Source organism: Alligator mississippiensis, chromosome 12 (assembly GCF_030867095.1).
Source record: "Alligator mississippiensis isolate rAllMis1 chromosome 12, rAllMis1, whole genome shotgun sequence".
Taxonomy (NCBI): domain Eukaryota; kingdom Metazoa; phylum Chordata; order Crocodylia; family Alligatoridae; genus Alligator; species Alligator mississippiensis.
The window spans coordinates 49,469,915-49,491,934 of NC_081835.1; the positions used below are offsets into that span (position 1 = coordinate 49,469,915).

The 22,020-nt window shown below is 43.8% G+C and overlaps 1 protein-coding gene across 7 annotated transcripts in view; it reads left to right on the forward strand.

Moving 5' to 3' along the window:
- The window catches only part of PNPLA7 (patatin like phospholipase domain containing 7), a 280,484-nt gene that overhangs the window by 170,218 nt on the left and 88,246 nt on the right, over window positions 1-22,020 (forward strand). For all 7 annotated transcript variants that reach the window (XM_059715474.1, XM_059715475.1, XM_059715477.1 and 4 more), the window contains one exon: window positions 5,913-6,062. In XM_059715474.1, coding sequence (XP_059571457.1) covers window positions 5,913-6,062 — 150 coding nt within the window. The remainder of the gene's footprint in view (window positions 1-5,912; window positions 6,063-22,020) is intronic.

Below are 22,020 nucleotides of genomic sequence, written 5' to 3' on the forward strand. Positions count from 1 at the left end.
CAGGCCAAGTCTGCCTGAAGTGACTCATGTCCAGTAGTCAGCCCGCAACTAGAACCCATGGGCAGGGTGAAAATACATTGTGAGGCCAGATCAGGGTGACATCGCAAAGGCCAACATCTGAGAGATTCAGAACATCTACCATGCAGTCAAGTCCATCAGGTTGGCATATGGAAGGGGTGTAGGGGGCATGGAGCCCCAAGGCTGTCCACTGGCAGCACCTTGAAGTAAGGCTCAACTACTAGAGGGGAACCTCCCGCACTAGAACAGAAGACCAAGTCATGGTGGGCAAGTATTGGGGGCTTTGTATGGCCGACATGGGTGCCCAAGGAAGATCCCAACTGAGGCAGGACCACCCGAGTTTTTATGCAGGATCCCAGCATGTGCTCTGGCCAGTGGCGGGGGGGTTAGACTAGATGATTTATTTAGGTCCCTTCTGACCCCAAACTACTATGAAACTATGAATTGTCCATGAATCAAATAATCCTGTTAGAAGCAAGATTTATTAAAAAATACAGAAAATGCTAATAAATCAAAGGAGAACCTAATTAAATTTAGTATTATAGCAGCTAGCAAGGGACATGAGGATCAGGGAAAGTGTGGGTCATTTACTAAATGGAGGAGGTAACCTAGTAACAGATGATGAGAAAAAGGTGAAGTATTCAATGCCTTTTTTACCTTGGTCTTCAGAGGCAAGGTCAGCTCCCAGACTACTGCACCAGGCAGCACAGTTTGGGGAGAAGGTGAGCAGCCCTCTGTGGTGAAAGAACAGATTAGGAACTATTTAGAAAAGCTGGACATGTACAAGTCCATGGGGTCAGATGCAATGCTGATATGGTCAGCAGCTCTGCAGTCATTATCTTTGAAAACTCACGGCAATCAGGAGAAGTCCTGGATGACTGGAAAAGGGCAAATATAGCGCCCATCTTTAAGGAAGGGAATTAAGATGATCCAGGAAACCACAGACCAGTCAGCCACACCTCAGTCCCCAGAAAAATCATGGAGCAGGTCTTCAAGGAATCTATTTCTAAGCCCTTGGAGGAGAAGGTGATTGGGAACAGGCAGCATGGATTCACCAAGGGCAAGTCATGCCACAACCTGATTGCCTTCTATGATGAGATGACTGGTAGGGGTGTGCAAAATGGGCCATATTCAATTCGGATTTGGTCCGAATTGGGAACAGTGATTTGATTAATTGATTCATTGTCCCCCATTTGATTTGGCCGAATCTGAAGATTTGATGACAAGTTGGAGAATCAGTGTTTTGGCCATAGACACAGTTTTAAATGTTTTTTCTACCTACCTTGCGGTACCAGGCATGGCTCGTGAATGCTGCAATGGTGGGGTGGATGGAGTGTCCCACAGGAGATCAGCTGTGGGGGGACCCCAGGTGCCCACCCAGACCCAGGAGGCACCGGTTGCTAAGCCGGGGGGGGAGGCAGGGGGGCAGCATGCTCCCTGGTGGACCCAGAAGTGCTTCTGGTCTGCTTCCAGGTCTGCTGCTGAGCGTGGTGGGGAGCCCCCTGTGCTCCTGTGGGACACTCCATGCACCCCAACATTGCAGCACTCAAGAACTGCCGGGTGCCTTGAGGTATTCAGAAAAAACATTTAAAGCTGTGTCTGAATCGTTGAGTCTCTCTGAATTGATTCAGAGGGTTCCAATTCAATTCGGAGAGATTAAAGGGTCCTCTAATTCAATTCAGGTTCAGAGATTCGGCCACCGAATTGGGCTGAATCTCCACTGAATCGACTCAGGGACCAAAGCTTTGCACAGCCCTAATAACTGGCTCTGTGAATGTGGGGAAAGCAGTTGACGTGATATACCTTGACTTTAGCAAGGCTTTTGATGCTGTCTCCCACAGCATTCTTGCAAGCAAGCTGAGGAAGTACAGGTTGGATGAATGGACTCTAAGGTGGATAGAAAGCTGGCTGGATCATCCGGCTCAGCAGGTAGTGATCAATGGGTTGAGGTCTTGTTGGCAGCCGGTATCAAGCAGAGTGTCCCAGGGGTCGCTCCTGGGGCCGGTTTTGTTCAATATGTTCATTAAAGATCTGGAAGGTGGGATGGAATGCACCCTCAATAACTTTATGGATGACATCAGGCTAGAGGGAGTAGTATATAAGCTGGAGGGTAAGGCTAGGTTTTGGAGTGGACTAGGCAAATTGGAGGATTGGGGCAAAAGAAATCTTATGAGATTCAACAAGGAGAAGTGCAAAGTCCTGCACATAGGATGGAACAATCCCATGCACTGCTACAGGCTTGGGACAGACTGGCTAAGCAGCAGTTCTGCAGAAAAGGACCTGGAGGTTACAGTGAACAGTAAGCTAGATGTGAGTCAACAGTGTGACCTTGTTGCCAAGAAGGCTAAAGGCATACTGGGCTGCATTCATAGGAGTGTTGCCATGAGATTGAGGGAGGTATAGAAAGGTCATGGACAAAATGGCAAGTGTCCAGCAGAGGACAACAAATGTTTAGTGATCTGGAACATATGACTTCTGAATAGAGGCTGAAGGAACTGGGCTTATCTAGTCTGCCAAAGAGAAGACCAAGGGGGGATTTGATAGCAGCCTTCAACTACTTGAAGGGTGGTTCCAAAGAGGATGCAGCTAGATTGTTCTCAGTGCTGACAGGCAACAGAACAAGGAGCAGTGGTGTCAAGTCACAGCAAATCAGGCAGATCATGCCTGACCAATCTAGTCTCCTTCTATGACTAGGTTACAAAATGCCTGGACACAGGAGGAGGGGTGGATGTCGTATACTTAGACTTCAGGAAGGCCTTCGATACGGTATCCCACCCCATACTGGTGAACAAGTTAAGAGGCTGTGACTTGGATGACTACACAGTCCGGTGGGTGGCGAATTGGCTGGAGGGTTGCACCCAGAGAGTCGTGGTGGATGGGTCGGTCTCGACCTGGAAGGGTGTGGGCAGTGGGGTCCCGCAGGGCTCGGTCCTTGGACCGATACTCTTTAATGTCTTCATCAGTGACTTGGATGAGGGAGTCAAATGTACTCTGTCCAAGTTTGCAGATTACACAAAGCTATGGGGAGAAGTGGACACGCCAGAGGGCAGGGAATAGCTGCAGGCAGACCTGGATAGGTTGGACAAGTGGGCAGAAAACAACAGGATGTAGTTCAACAAGGAGAAATGCAAAGTGCTGCACCTAGGGAGGAAAAATGTCCAGCACACCTACAGCCTAGGGAATGACCTGCTGGGTGGCACGGAAGTGGAAAGGGATCTTGGAGTCCTAGTAGACTCCAAGATGAACATGAGCCGGCAGTGTGACGAAGCCATCAAAAAAGCCAATGGCACTTTATCGTGCATCAGCAGATGCATGACGAATAGGTCCAAGGAGGTGATACTTCCCCTCTATCGGGCACTGGTCAGACCACAGTTGGAGTACTGCGTGCAATTCTGGGCGCCATGCTTCAAGAAGAATGCGGATAACCTGGAGAGGGTCCAGAGAAGGGCCACTCGTATGGTCAAGGGCCTGCAGACCAAGCCCTACGAGGGGAGACTAGAGAAACTGGATCTTTTCAGCCTCCGCAAGAGAAGGTTGAGAGGCGACCTTGTGGCTGCCTATAAGTTCATCACGGGGGCACAGAAGGGAATTGGTGAGTATTTATTTACCAAGGCGCCCCTGGGGGTTACAAGAAATAATGGCCACAAGCTAGCAGAGAGCAGATTTAGATTGGACATTAGGAAGAACTTCTTCACAGTTCGAGTGGCCAAGGTCTGGAATGGGCTCCCAAGGGAGGTGGTGCTCTCCCCTACTCTGGGGGTCTTCAAGAGGAGGTTAGATGAGCATCTAGCTGGGGTCATCTAGACCCAGCACTCTTTCCTGCTTATGCAGGGGGTCGGACTCGATGATCTATTGAGGTCCCTTCCGACCCTAACATCTATGAATCTATGAATCAAAGGAGGTTTAGGTTGGTATTAGGAAAAAAAATTTCCTTAGGAGGGTGATGAAGCACTGGAATGGGTTACCAAGAGAGGTGGTGGAATCTCCATCCTTGGAGATATTTAAGGCCTAGCTCAACAAAGCCCTGGGTGGAATGATCTAGTTGGGGATGGTCCTGCTATGAGCAGGGAGTTGGACTAGATGACCCCCTGAGGGGTCCAACCCTAGTTTTCTATGATTTAGTGGTTCTATGATTCTCCTATGCTGAACTAGGTAAGGCGATCCTCAGTTTTAATTTATATGATGAAGAAAAGTGAACAAAAAGTTCTATATATCAAAAGTGCTTTTCCCCTCCAAGCACTTCTGCATAACCTTGCTCAACCTTTTCTTGATGTCTGAGAGCTTGCTCGGCAGTCTCTATACCTCCTTTCCAGATTCTAGGATTTGGGGTCTTTTTTTCGATATACTTAGCTACACACAGTTGGTTTCTCCATACCTTTACATATTCCCATCCTGGAGGTGATACTGGTTATTGTATTAATTCACTTGTTTTTTAATATCTTGATCCTTGTCATCTTTACATCTCTTTTTATTTATGTTCATGGAAGTAATTTACAGACTTTTTCTATATCTCAGTTTTTACCATATTTTGCTTACAACATATTTCACTTATTGGCAGATAGTAGTCCCTCTGTTAGTGCTGGCATTACAGATACATTCTGACAAATATTCCTAGTTGATAGGTAAAACTACTGGCTTATTATCAGTAATCTACATTTTGCTACTGTGGAGGCAGCCATTCAAAGCAGTGTGAAGAGCATGTGGTAACTGTTTCCTGCACTATGCAACTTGGAGAGGGTGAAGGGTTTGAACCCAGAATCCATAGGCTTTTCAAACAAAACAAAAACCAAATGAGAGAAAAGCATGTAAGTGTGGAGTGTCTACTGGGAAGTGAGTTGTGTTCTAATTTATCAATTCAGAAAATATAGTCCAAAGAAAAACTGCCTGGCAAATAATGTCATATGGTATCAGTTCTCTTAAGTTTTGTATGCAACTGTATTATAATTTTCCAAAGGTGAGTATCCCAAACTTATTTTATTTTAGCTGTTCCTCCAGAATTTGCCATTACCTGCCTTCTAGAGACCTCTGAAATGGAATAGACATTAGACACAATTTTTTCAGACAAATAAATAACTTATTGTCGTGTTGGCTCTTGTTTCTTGAACATGAGGAGGAGGGGGCTGTGGAGTAGGAATATTCATGTATAAAGTGGTTATTTAAAGAACTGCAAGGTTCTGGGAAGATATGTTTTATTACTCACATTACGTGACATCTAGAAAGCTGCTTAATAGGATCCTGCTTGTAAGTGTAAAAAGGGAAAAGATTGATTTCTTATTGCCAAAATGGCTTTTTTCCACTATGCTTTGAAATTTCCTACCACAATTGCAAAACAGTAAAGCTGGTAAGAGAAGAGGAAGGGGATTTCAGAGGTGAATATGAAGCATCTCTGCAACAGGCCTTTTTTATATCACCAGTTGGAAGCTAATATAAAGTGTGTATTGATCCCTTGAGTGTATTGACCCAGGTAAATCAGTTGTAACTTCTTGCTGAGAATGTGTGCATTCCCAACCTAAAAGAATGCTTACCCCCTAGTTTGAAGCTGAGCACTGTTAAGCCAAGATCTCTCTTCCATCTCTTTCAGTGGGAGCCTAAATTAAGTGTTAGCACATTCCTTTTTTTTCAGCGTTAGTATCTGGATTCTAACATTGCCTATATTGTACCCATAAGCTGCTGCTTCAGTAATTGAAAATAATAGGATTCCTGTTTACCTTGCTTAGTGTGGAATTATTGTATAATCTTCCCTTTCAGTATAAATGGAAGATGTTGTGCATCACATAGATTAAATAATTCAATAATTATTTCCCTCTTTCCTGACAACTGAAAATGAAACATGGTACCAAGGCAACATACAGCTTTCTGGTTGACTGATTAAATATATTTATGTTTTTTCGCAGGTCATCCCCTTGGATTGCACACTGCGAATAGCAAGTGGGATGCCGGAAACCCTGCCAGCAACCTCTCCACTGTAGCGATCATGCCAGTGTCTGAAGAGGTGCCACTTACTGCCTTTACTTTGGAGCTCAAGCATGCTGTCAGTGCTGTTGGTAAGAACTTCTTCATATGCTACTATGTTAGCAAATCTCCTCCTGATTTAAGAAAGTATCAGAGACTGTCTCTACGTGAGATGGTGAAAGTTACTGTTTGCTGTAGAAGGGGAACATATTCTAGTGCACAAAATCAGATATCTTGCTTGAAAAAATGTTAGGAAAATCTTTCCCATACTTTTTAAAACAGTGACTTCTTTTTGTTGCTTCCTTTCTCTCACACACTGCATACAAATGTACAAACTCCACTGTACAGTATAAGTTCTGTGATTCTTCAGGGTCATCAAACTTTAGCCAGTAAGTTGCACTCGGTACTTTAGTTATGGGCATGCTCAGCAAGTTGCTGGGTGCTTGCCCTAGATTCCTTCCCTGGACACTACACTGTTGTCTTCCAAAATTCCCAGTGTTGGGACTGTTGAACACTCATGCTTAGATTACTCATTAGAGGAAGGGAGACATGAAGTTTGCATCATCTCCCCTTTAATAGGGCGCAGGATTGTGCATGTCAGAGCTGCTAAAACTTTCCCACTCCCCCATACTAGGCATTTCTTTGACAAGACAGAGGAGAGGAATGGCACTTTAGCTGAGGTGGAATAATTTCTGTGAAAAGTGAGTACTTTGCGAAAGGGACCTTAACAAGGCCTATGAAATTACAGCCTTGTAACATTTTAATTGTTTCTTTTTACACCACTTTCATCCATTGCCAGTTTCAACTCTCAGAGAAAATGCTGATCAACTGGCTGTTTTTTCTGATATTTGCTGTAAACTAAGATAGTACCACTGAATTTTTTTAACATGAAGCATTATCCATAATCCAACCTGTATATCGTGTGCTGAATCCAATGCCTGTTTGACATCAGTGGAAACCTTCCCATCAACTTCAGGGGGAATTGGTCTGGTGTCTTCCATCAACAAGAGGACACATGCAACTGTTTTGTTGTATATTCTAGTTTGAAATGTCACTGGAAGGAAATGTGAACGTCCTGCTTTTTGAGATGGAATGTTCTTACTGGTGTGTCAGTTCTGTAGGCATAACACTCTCACTAGTGTCCCTTTTCATCTTGTTCCTTTATTTGGCCATAACAGGTGTTTACCAAGATGTCTGCACAGAGAGGACTTACATAGGGAAATCTGAAACTTAACAAGAAGCATCCTGTCCTGTACTTTGAATAATAAACACCCTGAGCCTTGAGCTAACAAGCTACCCTGAGTAATTTTCATGTGAAATAACACAGTAATCTGACAATGTCTCAATTAAAAATCCAGTTTAGTAGAACAGCCCATGATTCATCGAGACCAGCTCTCCTTTTTCACACTTAATATGTTTGAGCAGGCTTTATTTCATTATCTCAGTGTGCATAAGAAATCCTGTGGGTATTCAAGTCCCAAACAAATAGCTGATCATGACCGTGTCTGAATTTCTGAAATAGTTCCCAGAAATCACCTCTGTAAGTCCCCATGGGACTGATGAAAGACCGATGCAAAGTACCTATTTAATAGGTTGGCTTTTTCCTGGGCGTCAGTTGTCAGTTGCCCCATCTGGTTCAGCAGGGGTCCAACGTTGCCCTTGCTTTTCCTCCGGCTCCCCACATATCTGAAAAAGGACTTTTTATTGTCCTTGATGCTCAAAGCTAGCTGGAGTTCAGTTGCAGCCTTGGCTTTCCTGGTCTGCTCCCTACAGGACCGGACCAGTGCAGAATAATCCTCCTTGGAGGTGACTCCCATCCTCCATCCTTTGTAGGCCTTTCTTTTTAGCCTCAGGAGGTCTGCTAGGTCCCTGGAGAGCCAGGGGGGCTGCTGTGCCCTCTTGCTGCCTTTCCTCCGAGATGGAACAGACTTAGTTTGTGTATTGAGGATCGCTCCCTTGAGGAGCAACCACTCTTCTTGAACTCCCCTCTCCCCGTGGTCATGGTCCCTTAGGGCCTCCCTGACAAGCCTCCTGAGCTTGTCAAAGTCGGCTTTCCTGAAGTCAAGGACTTCCGTGTTACTGACTGACTTGCCACTTGGGATGACTGATGCATATTTCTGGGCTTGATAAGGCCTAAAATATTGGACCTTAAATAGCCACAGTTAGTATATATGGAAATGTCATTTTGCTGTGCACCCTGGAAGTCCCAGTAAGTGTTTGGTTAGGCATTCATTTTAAAGTGCATATTTTTATTTTGAATTTGAAATATAAAACTGAAGTGGTAGTTAGAACTTCAGAAAGAAAAGATTCACATCAGAGCCAGCTAAAAAATATTAACATATATAATGCAAAGAAAGTAAATCCACTATAGACCAAAGAACATGTCTATAATGAAGTAGAGTAAAAACTTGCTGATTTGCAACAGAACAGTAAACTCAGCCACATCTTGAGCGAGCTGGCTTTCTTTCCCTGTGTACCAGGTGGAGAGTCTCTCAAGAAAGGCATCTTAAGAATGCCAAAGAACTATTGTCCAAGTTGAAAAAGGCAAAAGAAACAATGCCTAAATAACTATTTTTTCGATAGTTTTAATAATTAAGGTGTTGATTGGTAGCACATAAATGGAACTGAGGTTTTCTTTTTTTCCCCTTTTTCTTTTTAAATAATATTTTTATCTTGACAGTGTCCTTTTTAAATTGCACATTATTACATTTACTCTTACAGTAATTGTGCTGTTTCGTTTTGGTGCATTTGAACATCTCGGAGATAATAATTCTAGCTCATTGCTGTCTAGACTGTAGCTTTTTTGCTTCTAATGAAAAGTAGAATTTAAGTAAGGAGCAACTATTCCCAGGAGTCTGTTGCTGTGCTATTAAAATGGGAATAGATTGGAGACATAAGTAAAAATCTGAAAGAAGTTAGATAACTTTGGAGCTGTAAAATTAGGTTACTGAAGATTAAATTGGTTACATAGCATGAAAAGAACAGAGTAGGGAAATCTCCAAGGAGGGTAGGAATAGGTTCACTTGGTATCTAATACAAGATTTCTTTGTATAGATTTGATGATGCTCATATTTTTGTCAGTTTGTTCTTATGTTTATATTTGGAGCAGATGTTTTTTGTTTAATGGATTTTGCAGTCAGATGTTTTGGCTTGAAACTCACCCCTGGGTAGCTACCTCAAGGTTCGGTGCAGCCATTAATGACTTGGAGCTTTTCATTTCCTTTTGCTTGAGCTTAGGGTGCTTCGTTGGAGGTATTTTGAGGACAGGTATCCAGAGTAGCCCCAGTACATTTTTAAAGGTTCACATATTGTAGATAACTTTTATGTTCTGTGACTTTATTCTGTTGTTTAATATTTGTGTCCTAATAATAGCTGCAGGCTCTAATTAGGCATTGGGTCTCATTGTAGTAGGTGCCATAGGTGAGCAGACCCAAAATAGTCTTTCTTTCCACAAAGAGTTTCTCTCTCAACTGCTTGGATTATAACAGGAAAACAGATGAAGGGAGCACAATGCAATAGTGATTACCATTATTAGACTGCAGTCACAATACATCAGCCATTCAGTCATTAGCATTTATTTGGCATAATTTGGGCTCAACTTGAAATGAGGGTAGTCATTAGAAGGGTGTTCAGGGAAGGACCTGGATTGATGTGAAGCCTGTAACTGGAGAGAAACTTAACCATGGATTCTTATGGTCATGGCTCAAACATAGAGTGATGTTCCAAGAGCTGCTCTAATTAAAGCAGGGCTCAAGTGCCTATATACTAATGCTAGGAGCATGGGGAACAAGCAGGATGAACTGGCGCTCTTGCTTGCACAAAACACCTATGACTTAGTGGGGCTAACGGAAACCTGGTGGGATTCATCCCACGACTGGGTGGTACATATTGAGGGCTATAGATTATACAGAAAAGACAGGTCAGGGAAGAAAGGGGGAGGGGTTGCGCTTTATGTCAGTAAGCAATATACATCAACCCTCATCAAGACAGAATCCAAGGTTGAGGAAGTAGAAGGATTGTGGGTTAGGCTACATGGGGGGCAAGGAGAAAGGGATTTGGTGGTAGGGGTCTGCTACAGACCCCCACTTCAAGGGGAAGAAGTAGATACAGGGCTCCTGAGGCAACTCTCGGAGACCATAAAAGTTAAAGAGGCGGTAGTCATGGGGGACCTAAACTACCCGGACATCTGCTGGGAGTCACAGACAGCAAAGTCCCACCGCTCATGCAGGTTTCTAACCTGTGTACAGGACCTCCACCTGACACAGGAGGTACGTGGTCCCACTAGGGGGAATGCCATACTGGATCTGGTATTGGCAACAGGGGATGACATGATAGGGGACCTCCAGATTGGCAGCCATTTGGGGGACAGTGATCACCTAATAATAGAATTCAACATAAGACATCGAGTGGGTAAGGTAACTAGTAGGGTGAAAGTGCTAGACTTTAGGAAAGCTGATCTCAATGAACTCAGGCGATTAGTCAAGGAAGCACTGCAGAGTAGGAGTTTTGATGGGATGGGAGCCCAAGAAGGGTGGCTGTGCCTTAAGGAAACGATCCTTCGGGCACAAAGCGAGACGATCCCCGAGCGAGGCAAAAGAGGGAAAGGGGCCAGGAGGCTTCCCTGGCTGACCAAAGATGTCCAGGGCAGCCTAAGGGCCAAAAGGGGAGCACATAAAAAGTGGAAACAAGGTGAGATCACTAAAGACGAATATACCTCCTCTGCTCGTGCTTGTAGGGAGGCAGTTAGATGGGCCAAAGCTACCATGGAGCTGAGGATGGCAACCCAAGTAAAAGACAACAAGAAATTGTTTTTTAGATATATAGGGAGTAAAAGGAAGGCCCAGGAAGGAATAGTACCCCTGCTAAATGGGCAGAAACAATTGGTGACAGACAGGGGGGACAAGGCTGAACTCCTCAATGAGTTCTTTGCCTCAGTGTTCCTAAGCGAGGGGCGCGACGAGGCTCTCACTGGGGTTGTAGAGAGGCAGCAGCAAGGCGCCAGACTTCCATGCGTAGACCCTGAGATGGTGCAGAGTCACTTGGAAGAACTGGATGCCTTTAAGTCAGCAGGCCTGGATGGGCTCCATCCGAGGGTGCTGAAGGCACTGGCCGACATCATTGCAGAGCCACTGGTGGGAATATTTGAACGCTCGTGGCGCACGGGCCAAGTCCCAGAGGACTGGAAAAGGGCTAACGTGGTCCCCATTTTCAAAAAGGGGAGGAAGGAGGACCCGGGCAACTATAGGCCAGTTAGTCTCACCTCCATCCTTGGCAAAGTCTTTGAAAAAATTATCAAGGCTCACATATGCGAGAGCCCGGCAGGACAAATTATGCTGAGGGGAAACCAGCACGGGTTTGTGGCGGGCAGATCGTGCCTGACCAATCTAGTCTCTTTCTATGACCAGGTTACGAAACGCCTGGACACAGGAGGAGGGGTGGATGTCGTATACTTAGACTTCAGGAAGGCCTTCGATACGGTATCCCACCCCATACTGGTGAACAAGTTAAGAGGCTGTGATGTGGATGACTACACAGTCCGGTGGGTGGCGAATTGGCTAGAGGGTTGCACCCAGAGAGTCGTGGTGGATGGGTCGGTCTCGACCTGGAAGGGTGTGGGCAGTGGGGTCCCGCAGGGCTCAGTCCTTGGACCGATACTCTTTAATGTCTTCATCAGTGACTTGGACAAGGGAGTCAAATGTACTCTGTCCAAGTTTGCAGATGACACAAAGCTATGGGGAGATGTGGACATGCCAGAGGGCAGGGAACAGCTGCAGGCAGACCTGGATAGGTTGGACAAGTGGGCAGAAAACAACAGGATGCAGTTCAACAAGGAGAAATGCAAAGTGCTGCACCTAGGGAGGAAAAATGTCCAGCATACCTACAGCCTAGGGAATGACCTGCTGGGTGGCATGGAGGTGGAAAGGGATCTTGGAGTCCTAGTAGACTCCAAGATGAACATGAGTTGGCAGTGTGACGAAGCCATCAAAAAAGCCAGTGGCACTTTATCGTGCATCAGCAGATGCATGACGAATAGGTCCAAGGAGGTGATACTTCCCCTCTATCGGGCGCTGGTCAGACCACAGTTGGAGTACTGCGTGCAATTCTGGGCGCCGCACTTCAAGAAGGATGCGGATAACCTGGAGAGGGTCCAGAGAAGGGCCACTCGTATGGTTAAGGGCCTGCAGACCAAGCCCTACGAGGAGAGACTAGAGAAAATGGATCTTTTCAGCCTCCTCAAGAGAAGGTTGAGAGGCGACCTTGTGGCTGCCTATAAGTTCATCACAGGGGCACAGAAGGGAATTGGTGAGTATTTATTCACCAAGGCCCCCCCGGGGGTTACAAGAAACAATGGCCACAAGCTAGCAGAGAGCAGATTTAGATTGGACATTAGGAAGAACTTCTTCACAGTTCGAGTGGCCAAGGTCTGGAACGGGCTCCCAAGGGAGGTGGTGCTCTCCCCTACCCTGGGGGTTCTCAAGAGGAGGTTAGATGAGTATCTAGCTGGGGTCATCTAGACCCAACACTCTTTCCTGCTTATGCAGGGGGTCGGACTCGATCTATTGAGGTCCCTTCCGACCCTAACATCTATGAATCTATAAAGTTTCTGGAGTGTCCCGTGTATCAGCATCCCCGTGCTGAAAAATGGTGACATCAGTACTTTAACTAAAACTTGTCGAATGAGCTTTAGTTAAGGCACCCCTGCTGCCATTTTTCAGTGTGGGGACACTGATACTTGTGACGCTGGAGTCTGCTTTGGCACACTGTACAGGCAACCCCCGCTTAGTGATCTTAATTGGTTCCTGAACAACCGAGTGTTAAGTGAAACGAGTGTTAAGCAAAACTGAAAGTATTTGACAACCCAAGATGGCACCTGCAATTGTTTTTAATGACCCAAGATGGCATTATAATGAAACGTGCTGAGCGCTAAGTGAAATCAGGTATCAATTTAAAATGAGTGTTATAGCAAAATAACACTAAGTGAAACTATGTTAAGCAGGGGTTGCCTGTAATTATAGCGCGCCAGAGCAGCTATAGGTGACTTCAGAAACTGACACTGGAGGCAAATAGTCAGTGCTTGAAAGTAAGGAACTGCCTGTGAGTGGAAGTAATAAGGAAACAGCATTTGCTTTACCTTTTTAGCTTTGCTTTTTTAATATAATAATGGTGACAAATATATTTATCCGAAATGAGCAAGAAAGGCCTAAACCAGTGAATGTAATAGAATGTGGTGTTACTATACTAAGAAATATATAGGAACCAGACTTGAAAATAAGAGTAGATGTTTTATTTTGAATATTGTTTTTCCCAGCAACAATGCTGTCTAATACCTTTTGCCTGGAATTATAGGTGGACCTAAATTTTTGCTTTAATGTTGGGTAATAGAAATAGAATCAGTCATCAAAATATACAGTGTACATTAATTATAACATAATTAAGAATTACTTGGTCCCTACTGCTACTGAATCTGACTCGGCCACTTGATCAGGCTTTTCTAGAATCCAGTCTGCATTTTCTTCTCAAGAAAAGTGAGGAGTTACTAGTGGAAAGCTATATTCATATGGGCCCAATAAACTAGCTTTACTGAAGACCACATCTTTGACTACAAGGAGGATCTCCGACCAAATGTCCATTGACTGTCAGGTGTTAGGTCAGGTGATTATCTGGGGCGTAGTCTTAGACATCAGCACTTACCATCATTCTTGCTAAAAATTGCATTCACCCAGAAATCTTTAAGTACCTTACAGAAGTTTACAACTTCACAGATTTTCTTCAGCTCTCAAACATGTCTCATGGGAACTTTGACTTACAAATCACAGGTGGCAGCTACTATTTCTCAGAATAGTGTTGGAAACAGTTGGCTTTCTGTGTGCTAATAACATGTGCAGTAAAGCTCTAATCTGTTTTTATAGCCGTGTCAAGCTTTATTAGCAGTTCAGACAAAACCAAAAGGTTCAGTAACAGAGCTTTAGCAGCTCCTATTTTACTTGTACTGAACATGAGATTCTGTTCTAACAGAGATAGGCTTAGGGACGCTCTTTGCTGGATTAAATGCCAGTTCAGAGATTAATTCCAATGTAGCTTTAGGGAGCAGGGAAAACTAGATTGTTTAATTATGATGTTTTGTTTTTTGTAATGCAGTAATGCACCTGATGTACACATTTGAAGGCATTTGTTATGCTGAGAATAGCTGCTTGGATATTACCCACAATGTGAGGTTTGCATGATTTAGTCATCAAATTGCAAGACAATGTAAAGAGAGAACATGTAAGTACTGGATTATACAATAGCTATGTTCATGCACCTTTTTTGGTAGGAGATCATAGTGCATCTAGGATAATCACTGCTTTTGGACACTAGATCCTAATTTTGTCCTAGCTTTTTTATGGTTGATCATGTGTCTAGAGCAATGGCTAAAGCTGTATTTCTGAAATAAAAATCTCCAAAATTCCAAATACCTTTAAAGAGCTTTCCACAGAAATTACTTCACTATTTAAATACAGCTGTTTGGATGCTTTTGAAGTGCATCTGAAATGCAGGTATCCAGGAAACAAACCTTAATAACAAGTAAGGGAAGAAAGATTTTGTTCTGAGGTCACTGGGTAAACTGTAGTCTTCAGGAAGAAAAAATTGTGATGATACCTTTTAATGTTCACCCCGGGAACACTGGGCCTTTGCTTTTGATGTCTTATCTCTAAGGTCTTGACACAGTAAGCTTCATGGAACATTTTTACCCAACTGAGAGAGACAAAAGATGCAGCTGCTCTTGCCAGGATCCAAATCTGTTATTCCAGGGAGAGTACATTCTAACAGCCTGATGCATCCTTTCCAGTTAATGGACATGAGCAGTACTCCTTTTCCTTTTTTCTTCAGAAGGAACAGGTTTCTGAAAAACAACACTCTGCGGACACGTCTACACATGCATTTGATTCAGGATCAGTTTACTTGTGAGTAAACTACTTGTGAGTAAACGCTCCTGGGCCGATGCCTACACATGCAGGGAAGCAAGAGCAGATTTGCTGCTAATGGCAGCAAACTGCTCCTGCTTCCTGTGGAGCTCCCTGCTGCCACCAGGGGGATGTTAGTCCAGGGGGTAGCAGGGATTACTGGGCCAGGAGATAGTTGGGACAATGTCCCCTTGCCCCGGCAGCATGGAACTCCTGGCCCTGGCTCCCTGATCAGGGGCAGGGGACTTGGGAAGAGCTGCAGGGGAGGGACAGGTCCCAACTCCCTGCGCCAATCTTCCGGTGGGGCAGCTAGCTCGTAGATGCCCCACTGACAGACTGGGGCAAGGGACTGGGACTTACCCCACCCCTGCAGCTTTTTCCAAGCCCTGTGTCTCAATCACCCAATCGGGGCATGGGACTGGGACCTGCTCCTGACCAGGATGGTTCCCAGCCCCTGTCCCATATGCGGGGCAGAGGCTGGGGAGCCTGTTCCCCACTCAGCTCTGAAAGTGCAGAGCTAGGTGGGGAACAAGCTGGGGAGCTTGTTCCTCATTCAGCTCCGTGAGCATGGAGCTAGGTAGGGAACAGGCTGGGGAGCTTGTTCCCCACTCAGCTCTGTGAGCTCCCCAGCCTGTTCCTCATCCAGCTTTGTGCTTATGAAGATGAGTGAGGAACAAGCTTCCCAGCCTGCTCCCCACCCAGCTCTGCACTCACAGAGCTGGGCAGGGAACAGGATCCCCAGCACCAGAGAGCTCCCAGCGCCAGCTCTGCACCACAGGGCCAGCATTGGGAGACTCTTATCTCCCAGTGCCAGCTCCATGACCACAGGGCCAACACTGGGAGATCCTTATAAGGGTCTCCCAGCACTGGCCGTGCAGTCACGGAGCTGGCACTGGGAGATAAGGATTTCCGAGCCCCAGCTCCCTGATATCAATCTCAGAGCAGGGGGCCTTGGAGCCCCCTACTGCTGGGGCAGGGGGGCCCTGGCAACAGGCAGTTCCTGGGGGTAGGGGGCAATCTTCTGCCCCCTTGTGGACAGCTGACCGGGAGCAGATTTGCTCCTAGTCAGGCGTCTACATGAATGCTACTACGCCTTACTAATTGAAAATAAATTTGCCACTTGTATTTGCAGGTAGCAAGTTTACTTGTGATTAGCAAGGTTTACTGCGCAGTAAGCACATGCATGTGTAGATGTGCATGCTTACTGTGCAGTAAACTATGCTACTTTGCAGTTAAGCGTCTTGTGTAGACATGCCTTATGTCCTTAAGTTTCATTGCTCAGAGCAGAGGGTAGTTGTGTGTTCTGCTTTGTAGTTCAGGAGGAATGGATTTGATCCCGTTGGAAGCTGGAGTGGGAAGTATGTTTGGTTTTTTAAACTGCAGAAACAGTAAATGCACATTTTCCTGTTGTCCTTTGTAGATAGTTTTTAATTATGTCAAGACAAATGAATGTCCTACTTGAGGGAAGGGGCTGGCAGGTTCCTGCAAGCCTGCAGTAGCTTGAGCTTTCACAATAGGCTAAGAAAGGCTTTGGTTATTTGAATACCACTATAATTCAGAATTGCAGTCGTGTTCTATAAACTTTCCTAATCATCTGTTTATGCCTTTACTTGCTATACAAGGGTGCCAGACAGAGAGGAAGGCCATATCCTATTTAGCTTTGTGGTATATATGAAGACATTTGTATTATTTTAAAAAGAACTCTAGTCTCCCCCCTCTCCCCCTTCCCTGTACACAGATTTATCATTATCATTTAGACTAGAAGCTTCAACAAAACTACTCTTGACTGAGCAGCAGGTGGCTGTGAGTCTTTTATGGAATGTCCTACCAAGGGTGTTGAGGGTAAGAGTGCCTTTTATTTGAGCAAGCTTTGTTTTGTTCTTCATGAAGAACTTTTTTCAGACTTTTCAATATTGGAGACCACATCTTAATGGAAAGAAGGTTTCATGGGTACCTGTCTTCCTACAAAAGAACAGAGAGATGATTTGTACTGTTACTGGAAATCAAATAACCTGTTTGGTAACTATATAAATTCTTTACAAGTAAAAACACCAAATGAACCTTAATATATTCATTACTCAAACTCTTCTTTTACTTGGGGCTCCAGTTGTCTGGCAATGGCTTATACCTTCGTAAATGTCAGATGCTAACACGTAACCTTTTATTTTCTAATTTTCAGATTTGTAAGTTTAAACACCAGCCTCACAGTCTTAGCTTTGCTCACTGTAGTTGGAAAAAGTAACTAGGGTATACTTTGGAAGGAAATGTCGTTATGCACATTGGGTTTAGAGAAATTTGGATGTTTCAATCAGTTCTCTATTCGTGGAGGCAGGTGTATTTGGGAAACTCCTTGCCAAAAGGTTCCCAATCTCTAAGTCTATGATGTTACTTCCAGTGTTGCCTAACCCTTCCAGTATTATTTCCTTGTTATTTATAATACCACTTAAAAGTGCTGTGTTACCTAGTTTAAGAGTTGCTGTCCTTGACCAAATGACTTGAGAATTGGACATCATGTGTTGTTAGAAAGTCACTAAAGGCATAACTCAGAACTCCAGTACTGGGTGCTGCCCAGTTTTAGTGCCTGCAGGATGCCACCTTGAACTAGGCAGTTCATCCTGAAATTAGGCTCCCTGAAAATACTCTGGCTTACTGTTGAGTACCAGTCCTGTAGCCTGTTTTCTACCTTGGCAGCTTGAGCTACATTACAGATTTTCTTAACTTCCTAATTTTTTTTAGAAAAAAATATTACAACCCCAAAGGGACATTAGGTACTTCACACTAGTTAAGGTCTGTCCCAAAATGATCAGTTTTATCAAAGCCACTTTTGAACCCTTTTGTCATGTTGTATCTTGGGAACCCTTTTCTGAAAATGAACTCAAGTTGGGACTGCTGAACTCTATCCCAAACTTGAAAATAGGAATTTTCGAAACCATCCAAGTATCTGGATTTTGGAGAACTTAATACTGAATACAGTGTTAATTTCAGTCTTAATTGTAGTGGTGCAGTTGCCTTTACCAAATTGAAGTAGGACCTGAAAACAAGGAAGAGAGCCTCACTGCTTTGCATAACTCCAGTCAATGCTCTGTGGAATTCCATGGTCTGTGGAGCACAGCTAGAATTGTAGGTCAAAACTATTTTTGCTGCCAGAAGTGTGCAACCATTTGAGAACAATATAATGCTATATTTTTCTCCCATAGAGCCTTAAAACCCAACCCCCCCAAAATAGCTCCTGCTCCTTTGAGATGCTGAGTTTGTGTTGTCTATATCATTAATTATTTATCTTAATTTTCCCTGGGATATATAATTATACTCTAATGAGTACCTGAGGATGCCCACACTTTTGCACAATTTGTTATGTAACCGATAGATTATAGAGCAGTTGTTGTTTTACAGGAATAATTCATCAAGAATCTCTCTTCATCTTGAGGAAAGCCTGTGATATGGGGTATTGAAGAGATGAAAGCTGAAGAGCTCTGCAAGTGATAGTATATCATGGGCTGCCTTTGCTGGTTCCTTGTTCAGATTGCTTGTATACTTTAGGGGCATGAAGAACCCTTTGTTTGAAGTTTGTTCTTTTGGGGATGTTAAAAACAGAAAGATCATAGAATATATTCTTAGAAATAGTGAAAATGTATCTTTTCTCCAGATTGCATCAGGAATCTATCAGGCTGGATTCTATGCTTTGCTGAGTTTCCCATTGGTAAGCAGGGCAGTAAGCACTGGAGATCTGGTGATGGCTCACTTATTCTCCCCCTGCTCCCTGGGGCAGGTGAAATCTCACAGCCTGCATTAGCAGGCAGCAGCCTCCAAGGGACCATCTGCGCGCTGAGCCTATTTGTAGCACAGCATGCTGTAGCCATGACCATCCCTGGGTGACAGTTTGGAGGGTAGATGCAGTAGCTAGGGTAGGCACAGCTCTTTGGTCTTGGAGGATTCTACCATGCTGGTAAAATCCCCAGCAGAGGCCCTAGGACTAAATTGCATCTTCTTTGTGGCACAAGTGTGTGGCCTAGAAACAGAAGAACCTCCAGGATTGTGGGAATACTTTGCTTAAATATCACATAGATTAGGATTTCTGTGGTGATTATCTTTTATTGGGTCAACTGTAGAGAGGCCTGAGGAAGGGTATTTCATACCTGAAAACTGATCTATATCCATCTATACAGCTGGTCCAATAAAAAATCACCCACACAAATCCTTATGTCCTTGCATTTTTCCTGGACAATATCACCCCAGCTGTACCACTTGCAGTTTAAAACGTAATGAGATCTTTCAAAGGTGCAAAATAACACAGCCATGCATGAAAGCTTCCATCTGTTTGTGAGAAAATTCAAAGTCAAACAGAGAAGGACAGTCTGACCTAAAATGTACAATTTATATCATACTATGTCCTTGTTTTGGAGTCATGCCTTTTAATCTCCAGTAACACATCAAGGAGGATTGTGGGGTCCTTCTGAAACTCCGTTGCATGGAGTTCTGCCTCTGGTTCCTCTCTTCACACTTCAGGTTCCCAATTTAAATCTAATTTTCAAGAGTGAAAAGGTCTGTCTGTTCCTTGATGATTTGGCACAGCTACATTCATTCTGTTGAGCAGGCTTTTTTTAATATTTGAACTTTATATCGTATTTAAAAAAAAACCCCCATTTCTCAGCTTCATCCATCTCTTCCATAATTGTGTGGCCTTCTGTAATGTCAGCTCAACTTTCTAATGAGCTGAAGTTCATTGAATTGCTGTTACTGTGGTACAATCTCTTTGCTGCACCCTATTCACGACAATATCTTCCCGTTACCTGTATTATTCCAGGTAGGTTGTCTTTACAACTAGTTCTGGCAGTAAAGGTATTGTCTCTTCAGTTTGGCCCTCCCTTGTGCATCTGTGAACTTATTTTAGCTTTATTAACATAATAAGTTATTTGCTTAAACTCAGTTGTTTGGGTGTCTAAACCATGGGAATCATAAAATTAACCTCTGTTGCCTATTAGCTTAGAATTTTTGAAATTGTAATATATTTCAGATTCATTAGTGGAGAAAAATGCACTGAACACGTGAATATTTCATGGTCAGCTAATCGGAAGAAGAGAGGTTTACTACTAACACCTTAAGTAGCTGATGGTATTTAAAGAGATGAAGTGTACTTCCCATCATTTTATGAGGTGAAAACTACACCCATTTTGTTCATAGCACCCTGGCAGAGGTGGATAAAATTAAGACAAAAACAGTGTCTCTATCTTTCTGACAGTCCCTCGTAGGGAGACTTACTGTTTCAGAGTTATTTTTAGATGTGCTTTAATTTAAATCCACATTTCTGCATATTTTCTTTTCAGGAGCAGCCAATTGCAGCCATGTGGCCTGGAACTTAAAGTAATTTTACCTGAGAATCTATCTGCTTAGTAATAAATATATATATCAATAGTTGTCCTTTCTTTCCTGTCAGAGATGCTGATACCCTTTAGAAATGCTGTGCGATCAGCACTGCACTTTAGCACCCTGAGCCATTCTGCACTTAAAGCAAGTCTTAAAAAGAAGGAATCAGAGGATTTGGAGCTATTCACAGCCCTGTCTTCTTGACATCCTTTTCCTGTCCACGACACTGACAATGTTGGAGACTTTGCCAAGTCTATCAAGATCCCACAGTGGGTGGAGTGGAAGTGGTCAGGGCTGTTGGTTGTTGTTGTGTTGGTCTAAGGACATAGGTAAACTAGGTTTTTTGGGTAAATGTGATCTCTTTTATTAGACCAACTAACTAGTTGGGAAAATTAGGCAAACTGTTTGCATCCTGGCTTCCATTCCACCCAGGAGAGCACACAAAAAACCAACAAACTCTCCCCGTGCCTGAAGAAGGGTGTTTGTGCCTGAAAGCTTGCAAAGAACAATTTTTCCAACTATTTAGTTGGTCTAATAAAATATATCACATTTACCCAAAGAACCTTGTCAGGAATCTGAGGAACTTTTTAATGTACAAATAAGAAAGATTTGGGAAGGATTCTACACTCCTGGGTATCCTGCTGGGAGTTCGGAGGAGCAAGGTAATTCTTGTTGTGTGCTTTTTTCTAAGTCCTGCTGGTGGCAATACCTCTAGCTTACTTCTTCTCCCTTTCCCTGCAGGCCTGAGGAGATTTGCAGCATCAAAGCTGTCTTCCACAATTCAGTTGTCAGGGTCTGTAATTAGCAAGAGATTTTAACAAGGATGCCAAGGAGGCATTTCTCCATGAGCTTCAGTCCAGTAGACATGAGATCATCAAAAAGCCCTCAGGAAATGTCCTCACAAAAGATGTTGTAGCTGAAATTGCAGAGATGCATGCAGCTGCGGTTTCAGGAGGTGATGCCTTTAAAAACTGTTTCTTTACAAAGACACACATCTAAGCTAGAAATTAAGGAAATGTAAAGTTAAAGTGGACCTTCTTCAGTGAGGCACCCAAAGACCTCTTGGGGCACTGTTTTGGGAACAGAGCTGAGAGGCCAGCTTGAACACCTTGCCTGTTCAAAGCAGCATTCTCAGAGAGTAGGATGCCTCTTGTTGTTTGCTTATGGGCTGGGCTGCTTTATAGCTTACTTTGCAAACTTGAACAGAACATGCATTTCACATGTTCCTGTTGGGCAAATTGCTCTCCACCCTTCCATAAGGGCTCAGTCATGAGGACTCAGCTCATACATAGGACAAACAGCTCCCCATAGAATCTGTTCTGCACCAGACAAGATCAATCCTTATGATTGCCCATAGTGCCCAATTAACTCATTAGCTGCAGGACTAACATATATTTGCATGCACTCATCATGTGCCCTAACAACACATCAGAGCATGTACATGAAAATAGCAAAGGTTAGCATAATGACAAATAGTCTTCCCTACCATTGGACACATGTATATAAAACAAGCTATAAAATCAGTGTTCTGCCGTGCATCCTTTCGATGCCTAGCATACCTCTACTGTGGTAGAATTGGGGTGCCTTGTTGAAGTGCTGCCTTAACTACATTTCGTAGGCTTGTATGGTTCTGGAAGGGTAATATTAACCAAAACCTTAGTTATTAGCCTCTATCCTTAACTTGATCTTAAAGTTTGTTGGGGATCAATCATCCTGAAAAATGGAAACATTTGGAGCACCA